The sequence below is a fragment of the Pan troglodytes genome, chromosome 1 (assembly GCF_028858775.2).
Source record: "Pan troglodytes isolate AG18354 chromosome 1, NHGRI_mPanTro3-v2.0_pri, whole genome shotgun sequence".
Taxonomy (NCBI): Eukaryota; Metazoa; Chordata; class Mammalia; order Primates; family Hominidae; genus Pan; species Pan troglodytes.
Window position 1 is genome coordinate 37742124 of NC_072398.2, and position 16195 is coordinate 37758318.

The 16195-nt window shown below is 40.1% G+C and overlaps 1 protein-coding gene across 10 annotated transcripts in view; it reads right to left on the minus strand.

Moving 5' to 3' along the window:
• Positions 1 to 1760: 1760 nt before the first annotated feature.
• The window catches only part of TRAF5 (TNF receptor associated factor 5), a 48286-nt gene continuing 33851 nt past the window's right edge, over positions 1761 to 16195 (minus strand). For 9 of the 10 annotated variants that reach the window (XM_001170017.8, XM_016938186.4, XM_054658381.2 and 6 more), the window contains 6 exons: positions 15940 to 16017; positions 15557 to 15631; positions 11254 to 11346; positions 7130 to 7270; positions 5241 to 5409; positions 1761 to 4582 (listed from right to left, as the gene is read on the minus strand). In XM_001170017.8, the coding sequence (XP_001170017.6) occupies positions 4008 to 4582; positions 5241 to 5409; positions 7130 to 7270; positions 11254 to 11346; positions 15557 to 15631; positions 15940 to 16017 (1131 nt within the window). In that variant the 3' untranslated portion in view covers positions 1761 to 4007. The remainder of the gene's footprint in view (positions 4583 to 5240; positions 5410 to 7129; positions 7271 to 11253; positions 11347 to 15556; positions 15632 to 15939; positions 16018 to 16195) is intronic. The other variant, XM_016938198.4, reaches the window with a different exon arrangement.

Genomic DNA, 16195 nt, shown 5'->3' on the forward strand with positions numbered 1-16195 from the left:
ATTAAAGGATAGTTTAGGAAGGCATCCCAGAGGTGAGGCCAAAGCAGAATCTTGAAGGGCAAGAATTATCCAGGCAAAGAAGGTAAGGATAGAGAAGAGTATTCAGGCCAGGCATGGTGGCTCACGCCTGTAATCATAGCTCTTTGGGAGGCTGAGGTGGGCAGGTCACGAGCCTGGAAGTTTAAGACCAGCCTGGGCAACACGGTGAAACTCCATCTCTACAGAAAATACAAAAAAATTAGCCGGGCATGGTGTTGCATGCCTGTAGTCCCATCTACTTGGGAGGCAGAGGTGGAAGGATCACCTGAACCCAGGGAGGTCAAGGCTGCAGTGAGCTGTAATTGCGCCACTGGACTGCAGCCTGGGTGACAGAGTAAGACCCTATCTCAAAAAAAAGAGTATTCCAGATAGACATATAGCACAAGCTCAGACAAATATCAGATAGCTTGGGGTGGTGTAGCTAAATGCAAAGTAGAAATGTCAGGAGGTGAGGCCGGAAGGGTACAAGTGGCATGGAGGGCCTTGTATGGCACTCCATGAGGCTGGGCTTTTTCCTATGGGCTATGAAGCCACAGTGTGGGTGGGGTGGGAGTCATATTCAGATTTTCATTTGAGACGGATCATCAGGTGACACTGTAGAGGTTGGATTTCAAAGAGGCACAACTAAAAATAGGAAGAATAGTTGTAAGTTAAAAAATAATGTAGGCCTGAAACAGGACAGTAGTACTGAGGAGGGGTAAGTAGTAGGAATACTTTTAAAGAAATTATTTGGAGATCAAATTGGCAGTGCAGGGTGGGTTACTGGATAGGGAAGATGAGGGAGGAATCTAAAATAGTGTCCAAACTTTTGGCTCGGACAATGATGTCATTTAGGTAGAAAAAATTGAGGAGTAACAGGTTGGCAGTAGTGGGGAAGGTAGGAAGATTTCCAGTTCCGTATGGTGAAGTGGTTCTTAAAGTCCCTATGGGATTCCTGAATTTAGATGTTCAGCAGGTACTCAGATCAGCTTATGGCAAAGGCCAGGGTCAGAGATACAGACTTGAGGAGAGAGCAGCATGGGGGTGAGAGTGTGTTCAGAAGGGCTGTGGGAGTGCTCTGGAAGTGGCTGCTGTTCCCAGGCTGGCATTTGGCCCTGTTGACATTCTTTTCTCTTCCCACCTTCCTTGGTGTTTCTCTTACCTCTGATCATTCCTTCTCCAAATGCTTTACAGGCTCTTCTTCCTCTTCCCATAGAATGTGTTATTCCTGTGTGATTTCACCACCTGGGACCCCTACTGTGCCTCCATCAAACCTTTATCTCCAGCTCAGAATTCTTATATAAGATTGAGACGTATGTCTCCAACTGCTTTCTAAGAGAAAAGAGGTAGTCAGTAGTGTGGACTGATTATCCAGGGACCACACAAAGGGTTTGTACTTCACTGTCCTATTGTATTCAGGACTGGCACTGTGAATTGATCCTGGCTGTGACTATCTCTTGTTTTCTCTGAAAATACCAAATGTGGAAATCAGGAGTCAGATTTCAGACTTGTTAATAAGCATTATTAACACACACACCCCCACTGTAATCCTTCTGTAACTTATTAACTTCCCCTTTATGCTTAGTGTATTGTTATCTTTTCATCAGGAACCAAAATTAACCCAAAATGGAAATAAAAATTTAAATCTTATTGATACAGAAGAAAAATTACGGTCCTGTTCATAAAAAAAGGAAAAATAGTTTACATGGATCCACCTTGTTTAAAACAAAAATCACAACTCGTTTTGTGAAAAAGAGGTGCTTTTTACTCTAGTATTCCTTGTTCTGGGATCACTTAATCACTATTTCGATGACGAAGGAACTCTGAACTCCTAAGCAAACCATGCCATGACATACTTTATATATATGCACAAAAGTTGGATAAAACACAAAACCAGCATTTTGACAAATTCACTTTAAAATGTTTTCCACATCAACTACTTAAAAGAAGTTACAGCAATATGATCTTCCACTGCTCAGGAAGACAGAGTGAACTTGGATATGATGAATATTAAAAACAAACATACAGAGCACCTGGGTCTGGACTTGTGGGCTAAAGAAATGCTTCCTGAATTTGTCCGAGGTGATGTGTTGAGCAACCGTGCCACAGTTCACCAGCAGCGACACTCTAGTTCTTCAGTATATTCCTGTTGTGAACCTATTTCTTTGAATTTAATCATCTGGGATGATTGCTGCAGTGTGAGTCTTTAGCATTTTGAAAATCCCACAGAAGAGATTAAGAAGGTTCCTCTTCCCAGAAGACACTCATATAAAGCATGCTTCTATAGGGTTAACTGTTCAGAAACTGTAAGGTGCCTGGTCATCACCAGGTAAGCAGCTCTACAGGGGCCCATGGCCCATACTCATCCTTGCGTGCCCAGGGGAGCCAGCGTGCATATGAGCAGTAGGGAAGTGGCATAACAATGCAGAAGGGCTCAGGACAACTTGGCATTTTTGTTGTTGTTAAACTCAGGCTTATCAAGAGTCATAAGGACTCATCTCAGTTTGTATATATACCTTCAGACCCATACAGATAGATGCATAAGAACATGATCATTTCTGTTCTTCACAAAGTACTCAGAATTCTGACAAGAAACATTACAAGTTTATATAAATGCCCATTTGCATAGCAGCTTACAAATTCAATAGTTGTCAGAGGCTTGACGCGGTGGGTCATGCCTGTAATCTCAGCACTTTGGGAGGCCGAGGCGGGCAGATCACTTGAGGTCAGGAGTTTGAGACCAGCTTGGCCAACATGGCAAAACTCCGTCTCTACTAAAAATACAAAAATTACCTGGGTGTGGTGACGGGCGCCTGTAATCCCAGCTACTCAGGAGGCTGAGGCAGGAGAATCACTTGAACTCGGGAGGCAGAGGTTGCAGTGAGCTGAGATCACGCCACTGCACTCCAGCCTGGGTGACAATGAAACTCTGTCTCAAAAAAAAAGTTATCAGAGAATAGTAGATACTGTTTTAGCCATCAGTTTTCGCTGACAGTACTTCTGACACCCATAGGAAATTGTAAAGGTTTTCTCCTCAAGTTGTAAATTCCTTTTATCCATTTATGACATTTTCTCTATCATATACTAAATTCTATCCATCCTCACATTGATTTATTACTGTTACCAAAATACATTCGAACTGTTTGTATACACACATATATAGGTGTATATGTATGTGTGTGTGTGTATATATATATTTATTTGGTTGAATCTTATGAAACTGCTAATTTTTTACCATTTTTGACCTATGAAAATAGTTTTTTTCATAGGGTTGAACCTAATGAAATCTGAACTTTAGCTAGCTGTCTATATCTCATATACTATGCAGTACTTTCTGCTTTACTTCAGCAGGAAGAATGAAAATGCTTACCCCATTCACCAGTTCTTATGCAGCCTTACAAAACTGTGCTTGCAGACTGCTGGTGAATTTCATGAAAATACTTAGAGGTATAGTAATTTTCACATATTTAGCATTTAACTGAAAAAAAAGGTCCAAACTGAGCATATTATCTTTGTAACTACATCACCCACTACTTAACTGGAACAGCCTACCTTATAAAGATGGCTTTTGCAGACTTAAGGCCAGGTCTAGAATCAATAGGCCAAACAATAAAATATCAAAACATTTTCAACTGGGATTCTGCTACCTCCGTGTCCTCCATAACACTCAATATTTAGAGTGCCCGAGACACTGCGCTAAGCACCAGTAAAAGAGAAACGCCCCGGAAACTTCAAGAAACTTACCATCTTTCAAGAAATATAAAAATATAAATAATAAGAGAATATTCTAAGAGTTGTAAGTTTCAAACTGGGACAGAGTAAAATGTAAAAAGACAGCACTTCAGAAGTTTTAAACTGACTTCAAACGTTAAGGAAAAAGGCAAATACAAATGTGCTTTGAGTCTAAATCCAGGTCAATATGATAATCAAATGTGCTCTCCTCCACAGTTCTGGCCCCAAGAAGTCCTCTTATCACCCCATAACAGTGACTAGAGATCCTCCAGGTCAGTTAAGTCCACGGCCACTTTCAAGAACAGAGTGTCATCTTTAATGTAGGCATTCTTGGCATTCTCCAAAACAGAATGAGCCACAAAGCGGGGACAGCCAGATGCAATGTTCATCTCCCCATCAGGTCTTTTAAAGCTGCTGCTATTGGGGTCAGGTTTGAAGGTCTCCATAATGTTCTTTTTGCCACTCTGGTCCAGAAGCATCAGGGTCACCCTCTGCCTGAATGGCCACTGCAACAGTGAGTCAAACTCTCCTCGCATGACCACAAAGTATAGGGACAGGTGTGTCCCCCTCCCTGACCCATCCCCATTCAGGTATGCTCTAGCACAGAGCCGGTAGCCACAGCGGCTGGTGTAGAAGGACTGGCTGAAGATGGACACTGTGTGCCCATCCACCGCCTCTCTCTTCTTCATCTTGTAATCTGTCACCTTCCAAATGAGCTTTCCATTATAGCAAGTACCCTCCAGCAGTTTAAATCGCTCTTCATTTTTACTCAGCTGTGCTTTATGAATATTAATGTGGGTATCATGTTTGTTAGTTTCCTCTTCTAAAACAGCTGCAAATAAGAAAAAAAAAAAAAAAAAGATTCCATAGGCCTAAAAGTTATCTTTAAAATTTTCCCAAAGTGGAACTTTGTTACCTGAAAGAGAATCAACAAAATCCTGCCATCCTAAAGATGAGCCGAATTCATTTGTTGTAATAATATTAACTCAGGGAATATCATGGCTTGGCACAATGCCTCCAAGGAAACCTAGATGTGTACTCTTAAACTCACTGAAGTGTAGAGAAGACACACTGAGCATTCAACTAGCGTGAATCAGCATGCTGAGCCCCAAACTTTTCTAACTAGAATGCTTTTAAATAGCCAAACCCTTTAATATTTTTCCATACCTAAAACAATGATCCCACCACATCTCTCCCTGAGTCTTCTCATTATTTTTCATTCTTCTTTAAAGTCATCAATCCCTTTCTTGGAATTTGCTGGCCTGTTTCCAGTCTTGGAATTTGCTAGCCCAGTCCCTCAACCCCCCTTGTGGCCCTCCCTCATTTTTGCCTGAGTGGCCAGAATCTTACCATTCTCTTTCACAAATAGCAGATTCAGCCATTGTTTATCCTGGACAGATGTGACTCTCTATTTGGCCAGGTGTTTGGTTGTTTCATGAACACATGCAGACAAATGAGTCACCAAAAGAGAAATAAAATATCAGACATACCTAATCTTTGATCATTGTTTTCTAGCAGGGTAATTTTCTGTTTCACTGTATCAACTGCTTCCATCAAAGGTCTCAGGTCAAATTTATTTTGTTGCTGGTTAACCATTTGTAATAATTGATGCACTTGAGCTTCTAGCCAAGCTGACTTGTCAATGTGACTGGCAAAAACCTTTCATTACAAAATGGATAATCATGTTTAAAAAATTAGTTAATATTTTAGCAATTCATTGAGATTAAAATTTTTTTCAATTCAAACATATCACATTTAATCAATTAACAGAATGAAAAATACAAGCCCAGAAAATAAAATTCAATGAAGATCACAGAGAGATGAGCCACCTAATTATCTTCCTCCTCCTCCTCTCCTACCACAGCTCCTGTTCTAAACGTTTGAACTTTTCTTTATCTAATTTTTATCCTCCCTCCGTTTCCCTCTGCTTGGTTCTCCAACCTATCTTTATATATTTATTTTCATGTTGTTTCTCCTCTTGCCCTATCACTTCTTTCTCTTCTTAGAAGTCAATCTCCTGATTCACTCCTGCTCTGCTAGAAGGTGGAGAATGAAATGGAATAGGCCCACCTGTTCTGGCCTGAGCTCTACAGGTGGTGCAGAAGGCCCTGAGTACGGCCTAAACTTTTGACTGCTCTCTCAGGTGGAAGAGACTAAATAAAACTACTCCTCCCTTTTCCTATGTGTGTACAATATAAGGTATGGCTACTCAAAGTACCCATTTTGTTTTTCACTTTCAGTATTTGATAAATTACATGAGGAATTCAATACTTTATTACAAAATAGGCTTTGTGTTAGATGACTGCCCAACTGTAGGCTAATGTAAGTGTTTGAGCATGTTTAAGGTATGCTAGGCTAAGCTATGATGTTTAATAGGTTAGGTGTATCAAACACATTTTTGACTTACGATATTTTCAACTTAATGGGTTTATCAGGACATAACTCCATTGTAAGTCAAGGAGCATCTGTGCATATTAATGTATATACACATGTGCATATATACTTTATATATATTTCACATACATATACATTGTATGTATATGAAGGGTGTGTGTGTGTGTGTGTGTGTGTGTTTAATGTATAATGTGCTGGCCAAGTATGGAAATTATAGGGCCTAGATTTTCTGGGATAACTTAAATTTCAAATATTGCCTACACCACATGTCTTGAAATCTTTTTCACTATAAATTTTATAATCATGATAAAGACATTATTCATCAGAATTCATTTATGGTCATTTAATGTTCATAATTTACAAAGTATTATTTTTGCTATATTTTAGTGATGTTTAAAGCATTTTCTTCCCAAGGAAATTAATAGTTTCACTTGTTGACCACAAAATGCAGAACTACAGATGCTCTCAATGAATCTGCAATCAAGTGATTAATATGGCCCAACATTAATTAAAACCCTAATTGCTATAAATTATATAGAAGCATTCTATCAATGTTAAAGTTACTGATATTGCTAAACGTAATGGGGTTGTGTAAAAGAAGATCTTTATTCTTAGGAAATACATACTGAAGTATTAATATGTAGAGGTAAAGGGCCATAATATACGCAGCATACTTGCAAATGGTTTAGAGAGAGCACGTGCACGCACATGCACACGCACACGCACACACACACGCACACACGCACACACACACATACACGTCGGGGGAGGAGCAGTGGAGGGGAGCATGAATGATGAAGCAAACGGGACAAAATGTTGACCATGAGTGAATCAGCGTGGAGGTTATACAAGTGTTCTTTGCACCATCTTATTCTTACAGCTTTTCTGTATATTTTAAATTATTTCTATTTAAGAAGTTAAAAGAAAAACTCTCACTGCAATTGAAAGCCAAATCTTGGCTTTCAACGCAAAGGCCATTTCTTACCTGGATGTTTGGGAGGAAGCTTCCATTTTTGCCAAACAACTGTGCAAACTGCTTGAACTCCTTTTCAAGTTTCTTTATAGTTTCTGCTAGCTGCTGGATTTTACTTTCTTTCTGTTCTAGGCTCTTGTGTAAGTCAGAAATCTAATAACAGGAATGTGAGGAAAAATAAAGTCACTGAATATAACTGCATGCATATAGTTAAAATATGCATGCACTTGCAGCTAAGAAAGTATTTCTAGGAAAAAATCTACATATTTATTTCTAGGAAAATATTTACAGGTAGATTCCTATATAATTATAGGAAGATATTTACAGGTGGTTCCAAAAAGCCACATCTACAGAATTTCTCATCAGCCTTTTCTATACCTAACCTACTATGATGGTTCACCTAATGACAGACATCACCTGACTGAATTTACTGAACTGGTTCTCTTCATTCATTCAACATGGACTTATTAAGCAACCACAGAAGCCAGGCACCTGTAATCTCAGGTACCTGGGAAGCTGATGGGGAGGATCACTTGAGTCCAGGAGATTGAGTCTAGCCTGGGCAACATAGTGACACCTTGTCTCTTAAAACAAAATAAAACTACCACCAAAGAGTACTGATCACCATACCACATTAAATGTTACATGCACAGTATCAAAAGTAATAATGACAAAAACTTGCTGACTGTCTATCATACCCTTATATTCATTAGCTCTTGTATGCCTCAAAGAACCCTATGAGTTGCACGAATATTAGACTCATTTTTCAGATGAGGAAACAGAGGTAGAGAGTTTAAGTAACCCATCCAGCATACAAGCCAGCAAGTGATAGGCAAAATGCGTGGGTAGCATATTGACAGATTTTATAATCTACTTGAAGGAAACAGATACCTAAAGCTGATCCTAGACAGCTCTTCTCTTATTCCCACATCCATTCAATCTGCAACAGTTGCCAATTTTAACTTTTAACATGACAATAGAAACAAAAAGACTTAAATCCATTTCTCATTTCAGCACTAGTTTCAGTCTTCATTATTTCTCCCTTGGGCTGCAACAGCAGCTTTCTAACTGGTCCTGCTCTACCCATTCTACCCCCAGCACACACCAGAACATAAGTTCCATGGGAGCTGGAACTGCCATGAACCTCACAGTCCACTATGACCCCAGCAACTGGACTGGTGCCTGGTACCAGTAGGTGCTTAATAAATATTTGTTAAATGAATGAACAGCATGAATGCTCTCCCTGGCTTTAGTCTTGTTCTCCTTCAATTTGTACTCCTTACTGTGACCAGAATAATATTAAGAGAAAAATCTGGTCTTGAGCCTTCCCTGCATAAACATTTCTAGTGGCTTGCTTTTACAGGTGACACTGGGCCCTACGTGACCTGACCCTGGCTACACTTTCAGCCTCAAACCCATTCACATTCCACATGCATCCTGCCCAGCAAGACCACACAACTCCTATTTTGTCAGGCTCTGCCCTCTCAGACACCTCTCTCTTCATCTAAAAACTACCACTTTTTAAGCCTCCACTCATGGGTACATCCTCTTGGAAATATTTCCTTACTTGCACCACCCACCGAGACCACCTCTCAAGTTCCATGATACCCTGTCCATATTCTAGTGTATAAATCATCATTATCATGCTTATAACTTGCTTTTTGTAGTTGTTTTGGTCTTCTTCTCCACTAAATTGTATCTTGAGACTACATCTCATTTATTTCTTTATCCTTAGAGCCTAGGACAGTGCCTGGCACAGAGAAGGCATTTGATACATATTTTATGAATGAATGCACAAATGGCTGAGACAATCATTTGATCTCTGGCCCTGGAATCCTTTATTTAGACCCCTAGAGCTGACTTCCACCTACCTGCCTGACCAAAAGCAAACTCCTTGTCTCTCTCTGCACCCTCACCTCTAACATGCTGCAGTTTTGTAGTGCCCATCTTGGTTAATATCATTACCATGTCCCCTCCCTACTCAGCTTACTGCATGTCATTTACAACCTCAGAAGGTCTCTTGATACTCTCTCTCTTTCCAGTCCACTGACATGGACTTGGTTGAGCCTTCACCATCACCACCACCACCTCCAGCATCTTGCTTCCACCTACTATTGAAGTACTTATTATGTGTTAGGCATTGTACTACTAGCTTAACTATATTATCCCTTTTTACCATCACCACAACCCCATTTACAAATGAGGAAACTGGGGATGACAGAAATGAAGTAGTTTGTCCAAACTCATATGGCTAGTGTGCAGCCTGGCTGCAAATCCAAGCATTCTGGCTCCAGAGCCTTCACTCTTATCAATTGCCATGCTATTACCAACTGTCTTGCTTTAAAAAAGAAAAACAAACAAACCGCTTTGGGCGGCTGAGGCAGGCAGATGGCTTGAGCTCATGAGACCAGCCTGGACAACATGGCAAAACCCTGTCTCTACAAAAAAAAATACAAAAATTAGCCGAGTGTGGTGGTGCACACCTATAGTCCCAGCTACTCAAGAGGCTGAGGTAGGAGGATCTCTTGAGCCTAGGAGGCAGAGATTACAGACAGTCCAGATCGTACCAGTGTACTCCAGCCTGGGTGACAGGGCCAGACCCTATCTCAACAAACAAACAAACAAACAAACAATTAGCTGACCAAGTGTTTTCCAATTAAGAAACCTCCATTAGCTCCCTATTATTGAAAAAAACATTAGTTCAAACTTCTGGCCCTTAAAACCTTTCTGAAACAAGGCAGAGTATAAATGAATAAAAAAATAATTGAATGCAGTGTTCAAAACTTCTTAGGCTACACGGAAGGCCACTGCAATCTGGATCCAACACACCAGTCTCTAGGCTTTCTCTATCTCACACTCAAAAGTCCATTCATCCTAAAACCCCATTTCCTTGACTCATCAGGATTTCTTATGCCTCCCTGCTTGGGTGCAAGCTCTCCCTTTTGGATGTCCTTCTTCCACAACATTTTAACTGATGAATCTTTCCTACTTCAAGAGGCAGCTTGGATGTCTTACCTTGAAAGTCTTCCCCAACTCCCCTAGAATAAACTGCTGCAGTCTCTGTACCCCAGACTGAGTTACAGCATGTCCTACAAGGCATGACAACTTACCTGTTTACATTTATGTTAGTTCTTCAAGGGTAGAGGCTACATCTTCCTTGGCTCAGTGTCCCTAGCAGCAAACATTGTACCTGACATACAGTAGGTGCTTCTTGAATGAAAAGATGGATGAATGAGGCAACTGATACAGAAAAAACTTGGGAACGGTTACTAGGGAGCATGCCTTCTACCAAAGTTACTGTTTAATCAGTCTTCCTAATTTTCTCCAGGATCTGACCCTGGAACTCACACACCTACTTTAATAGAAAATCAGACATCAAAAAATCATCTGCAGTAGTAAACATCAGCTCCTTTTCTGAAAATGGATGGTTTTCTTCCCTACCTGGGCTTGAAAAGTCTGATTTTCTGAGATGTTCTAACAAAATAATTAACTTTCCTAAAAATTGCTCAATAGAATCAGCATTTATTGAGGTTAATAGGAATGCCACAGGCACTATGGCAGGCATTTGCATATAATTTCCCTTGATAATCACAACTCAGTGAAATAAGTGTGTATGTATGCATTTATTGGGTTGCAAAGCTTCTGCAAAGGCAGTTTAGACTTATCACAAAATTTATAAAACCCATAGTGCTTAGAATAGATAGTCAACTGTTGTTTCACAGTAATATTAATTTAACTGAAACATCAAATTGCTAAGTGTCAGATATTAACCAAAAGGTGTGTAGACAGGCTATTGAGAGGCAGTTATGGTATACCATGAGGAGTACTGGACTTAGAATCAGAGGACATGGATTTTGAGATTGAATTACGCTACTTACGATTAAAACATATAAAAATTTCTCAGAGTTCAGTTATTTTATCTGTTGAATGAGGAGGATGGACCCAAGGATCCTAAGGGCACCTTCCAATTCTAATGTTCTATAATCCTATGAGCCTGTTTGGCCACTTAATAGAAAAACATCTACCTCTAATTGACTTATACTGAAACAGAGGAGAATAGAAAAATACCAGCATACAGCAGGTAAATCCCAGCAATTCTGTTGCCTCACTTTTTATTTGAACCTTTGAAGATTTACCTGTTCTTCTAATTGGACATTCTTTTCTAAAACCAAACGCATGTGCTCCCGTAAGGCTGAATGCTCATGTTCCTGCAGGTTCCTCCGTTTATCCTTCAATATGAAGAGAAAAATAAGTCAGTTGCTGAGAGGCTCCAAAAATGAAAGAGGTGGTAGGATATTCTGCTAAAATAGAATCTTAACAACTTTGCTTACTTTAATAGTTTAAACACGCACCAGTCTCTAGGTGGGTTGCAGGAAAAATGACTCCAGTGGGTCCCTTTTCCAGCTTTAGTTTTTTTTTTTTTTTTTTGAGACAAGCCTGCTCTGTTGCTCAGGCTGGAGTGCAGTGGTGTGATCTTGGCTCACTGCAGCCTCTGCCTCTTGGGTTCAAGCGATTCTTGTGCCCCAACCTCCCGAGTAGCTGGGATTACAGGTGTGCGCCACCACACTCAGCTAATTTTTGTATTTTTAGTAGACGGAGTTTCACCATGTTGGCCAGGCTGGTCTCGAACTCCTGACCTCAAGTGATCTGCCTGCCTTGGCCTCCCAAAGTGCTGGGATTACAGGTTTGAGCCACCATACCTGGCCCCAGCTTTAGGATTCTACAATATCCATGAGACAGAGAATCAGGCCAATATCAAAATTCTCAGTGCTGATTTTCTTCCTTGCCCTGGGAGTATATGACTATGGGTTAAGCGTAGTTATTATCATCTCTCAACTATTCCCATATAAAACCTATCTCCTTTGTGGGTTATCTTCAAATCAGTTTTGTTTGTTTGTTTGTTTGTTTTTTGAGATGGAGTCTCGCTCTGTCACCCAGGCTGGAGTATGGTGGCATAATCTTGGCTCACTGCAACCTCCGCCTCCTGGGTTCAAGTGATTCTCCTGCCTCAGCCTCCTGAGTAGCTGGGATTACAGGCACATGCCACCATGCCTGGCTAATTTTTGTATTTTTAGTAGAGACAGGGGTTTCACCATATTGCTCAGGCTGGTCTTGAACTCCTGACCTCATGATCTACCCGCCTTGGCCTCCCAAAGTGCTGGGATTACAGGCATGAGCCACAGTGCCTGGCCTCTTCAAATCAGTTTTAAGTCAACGCTAGTTCTTCCTCCTGTCAAGCACATTTCCATGTGCCTCCAATCATGGACTGGCTGCCATGGGCAGGAGGAATGCCACCTGATTTTAATTTCAGCCCATACAAATTTGTTGCCCTCAAAACCATAGACTACATTTGCAAGAAGAAATGGTTGCTTTTTCCCTAATCATTAAAATATTTTTTTTTTGTAGACTGCCTATATTACAGTAAAAGCAAATGTTTGTTAGGTGTTCAAGGTGATCCATGCAGTTTAACTAAATATTTATCATCAATATTCATTCGGGTTAGGGTTGGCTTCTTCGGTGACAGGCTGTCCTAAATAAGGTTCCGGAGAATAACTCCCCCAGCCATCCCAAGCTCTGGTGCTGAGGCAAGTTCTAGAATACAAACCAACTGGAGATTTGGGCCTGACTGTAAAGATCATTTTTAGAGCTAGAAAGCAATTCTGCTTTTTTTTTTTTGAGACAGGGTCTCACTCTGTTGCCCAGGCTGGAGTACAATGGCATGACCTTGGCTCACTGCAATCTCTGCCTCCCTGGCTCAAGGGATTCTCCCACCTCAGCCTCCCAAGGAGCTGGGACTACAGGGTGCGCCACCACATCTGGCTGATTTTTGTATTTTTTGGTAGAGACAGGGTTTCAACATGTTGCCCAAGCTGGACAATTGTGCTCATGCACAAGAAAGGTAAACCCTATTCTTTTTGCAGCCAAGATAACCTCTGGTTTGATATATGACAAATTTATAGACTCTTCACTGATTATTTTTTAAATCCTTCTCAGAATATACATTTTTTCAAATGGTTTTTAAAATAAAAGAAATATGTGCTTATGTCAAACAACATAAGATGAAGAATAAAAAGTAAAAGGCCTCTTCTGTCTATCTCCACACCCACTTTCCTAGTTTTACCAGAGTCAGTAAGGATATACACATATTTTTAACACAAACGAGAACATACTATATTTAATTTTTTACATATATCCCATTTTTATCAGCTACATAGTATTCTAAAATATGAATACATAATTATATAGTTGGTGTTTTAATGATAGACTTACAGGTTGTTTTTAGCTTTGGGTTGTGGGGTTTTTTTGCTATACAAACAACAGTAGAATAAACATCTTTGTGTGTGTTTGTGTATGTGAAATCACTGTATAACTTAAGAAAGGATATCTGTAACATAAATCCTAGCAGAAATGCAGGGTCAATGTGTGGTTTCATTTTTTATTTTCATAGAGATAACCAAATTGCCCTAAAAAAAGTGAGATATCATAAGATGTTTTAATCTGTCAATTTGATGATATTAGGTAAAATTATATTTCTTGTTATAATGTATATTTATTTAGGAGTGAAACTGAGCATCTTTTCTTACATCTATCAGCCAAATGAATTTTTTTCTGGAAATGCCCATCTACTATATTTCTTTGCCTATTTTTCCATTAAGTTGAGTAGGTTATTAACATGTAGGGTTTCTTTGTATATTAAGGAAAATAGCCCCCCCTTTTTTTTTGTCTGATCATATGTTGCAAACTTTTCCCTCCAGTTCACTGTTTGCTATCTGACTTTATGGTATTTTTTAAAATCATACAGAAGTTTTAAATATTTATAAGTTTATCAAAATTATGGCTTCTGGTTTTGTGTTAGTCATTTAAGAAAGGGCTTTTGTTGTTGTTTGGGGGGTTTTTTCGTTTGTTTATTTTGAGACAGTCTCACTCTATTGCCCAGGCTGGAGTGCAGTGGTGCGACCTCGGCTCACTGCAACCTCGGCCTCCCGGGTTCAAGGGATTCTCATACCTCAGCCTCCCGAGTAGCTGGGATTACAGGCGTGCACCACCACACCCAGCTAACTTTTGTATTTTTAGTAGAGGCGGGGTTTCACCATGTTGGCCAGGCTGCTCTCGAACTCCTGACTTCAAATGATCCACCCACCTCAGCCTCCCAAAATGCTGGGATTACAGGCATAAGCCATCGCACCAGCCTCTTTAAGAATAAAAAAATTCACTCATTTTTCCTTCTAGTATTTTCATGATTTCTGAAGTAAACTTCTTATTTTGGAATAATTTTAGATTTACAGAAAATACAGAATAATACAGAGCATGACATATTTTAATGCCTAAAACTTTGCTCCATCTGGAATCTATTAAAAAGACTGAAGTAGAAATCAAATTTTATTTTTATTTTGTGTAATTCATTATTATTTTAAAGTATTTAAAAGGTAATAACATACATATTAAAACACGATTTTAAGTCCATTTTGTTTCAGTATACTTGGTGATATACAAGGGTATATCACCATAAAACCAGGATTTGTAATCATGAGAGGAGTAACCCCAGAAGGTTCCCAAACCAGGTGGAGGCAATGGAATCCAAACCAGGTGGAGGCAATGGAATCAAAATTAGAAATAATTACTGTGGGCCAGGCACGGTGCTGTAATCCCAGCACTTTGGGAGGCCGAGGCAGGCGGATCGCCTGAGGTCTGAAGTTCAAGAACAGCCTGGCCAACATGGTGAAACCCTGTCTCTACTAAAAATACAAAAATTAGCCAGGCATGATGGCGGGTGCCTGAAATCCCAGCTACTCGGGAGGCCGAGGCAGGAGAATTGCTTGAACCCGGGATGCAGAGGTTGCAGTGAGCCGAGATCATGCCACTGCACTCCAGCCTGGGTGACAGAGCAAGACTCCGTCTCAAAAAAAAAAAACAAATAATTATTGTGATGGTTAATTTTATGTGTCAACCTGGCTAGGCTATGGTGCCCAATTGTTTGCTCAAAACAAGTCTTTATGTTGCTGTGAAGGTATTTTGCAGATGTGATGAAAACAATTGGTAGACTTGAAGTAAGCAGATTACCCTCCATAGTGTGGTGGGCCTCATCCAATCATTTGAAGGCCTTCAGAGCAAACACTAAGGTTTCCTGAAGAAAAAATGCTTCTCCTCAAGACTGCAGCATAGAAACTCCAGCCAGAGTTTCCAGATTGCCGAGCTGCCCTGCAGATTTTGGACTTGCTAGCCCCCACAACTGCAAGAGCCAACTTCTTAAAATAAATCTCTCTATATATGTATATATCCCATTGGTTCTGTTTCTCTGGAGAACTCTAAAATAATTAGCCTTAAATTTCTCAGAACTGTATGTCTTTCTCCATCCTCGATGGAACAGAGAGTAAACTGAACTTGCCAAGTGAATTATACAGTAGAATGTATAGGCAGAAACAAAAAGTCATTCCATACCGTTACAGCACAGCCATAGTGCTTAAAAGGACAGTCTTGCTCAGCTTCAGGACATACAGCCAGGTGTTCATCCACCTACGAAATGGATAGTCACAAGCTATAGAAATTCATCACTCATTCTCCAGCTGCAGCAATCAGGGAGCCAAGAGTGGCTTGGGAAGAAGGCAAGGACCAGGAGAAGGAGAGAGACCTGGCAAGAAAGAGCTATGAAGAAAGTTGAAGAGAGTTCGCAGGAAAAAGAGAAGGGAAGACAGATACGTCATGGTCATGCATGTAATTTAAGCCCTGGGCCCTTATCTTTGGGACTGTATCAAACACAGACCACAATGATTACTAAAACGTTATCTTCCATAAAATCTACAGAGAGGATTATTTGCAGTTACCTCAGTTTTTAGAATAATCTTCGCACAATTGTTGGGACAAAATACTGGGTATTCAGGACACAAGTTTTCCTCATGATTCTGAAATAGAGAAAGTGCAATAAAACAAAGGGTTGTCTTTCATGGCCTAACAGTGATTACACCTGTGTCTCTTTGGGGATTATATATGTCACGTGGCTTACTCTCTACAGGAAGTTATTGCCTAATTCCAAAAAAGGATTAAAGATGTCCACTTTCTAGGTGTAAATGAACTTAATTA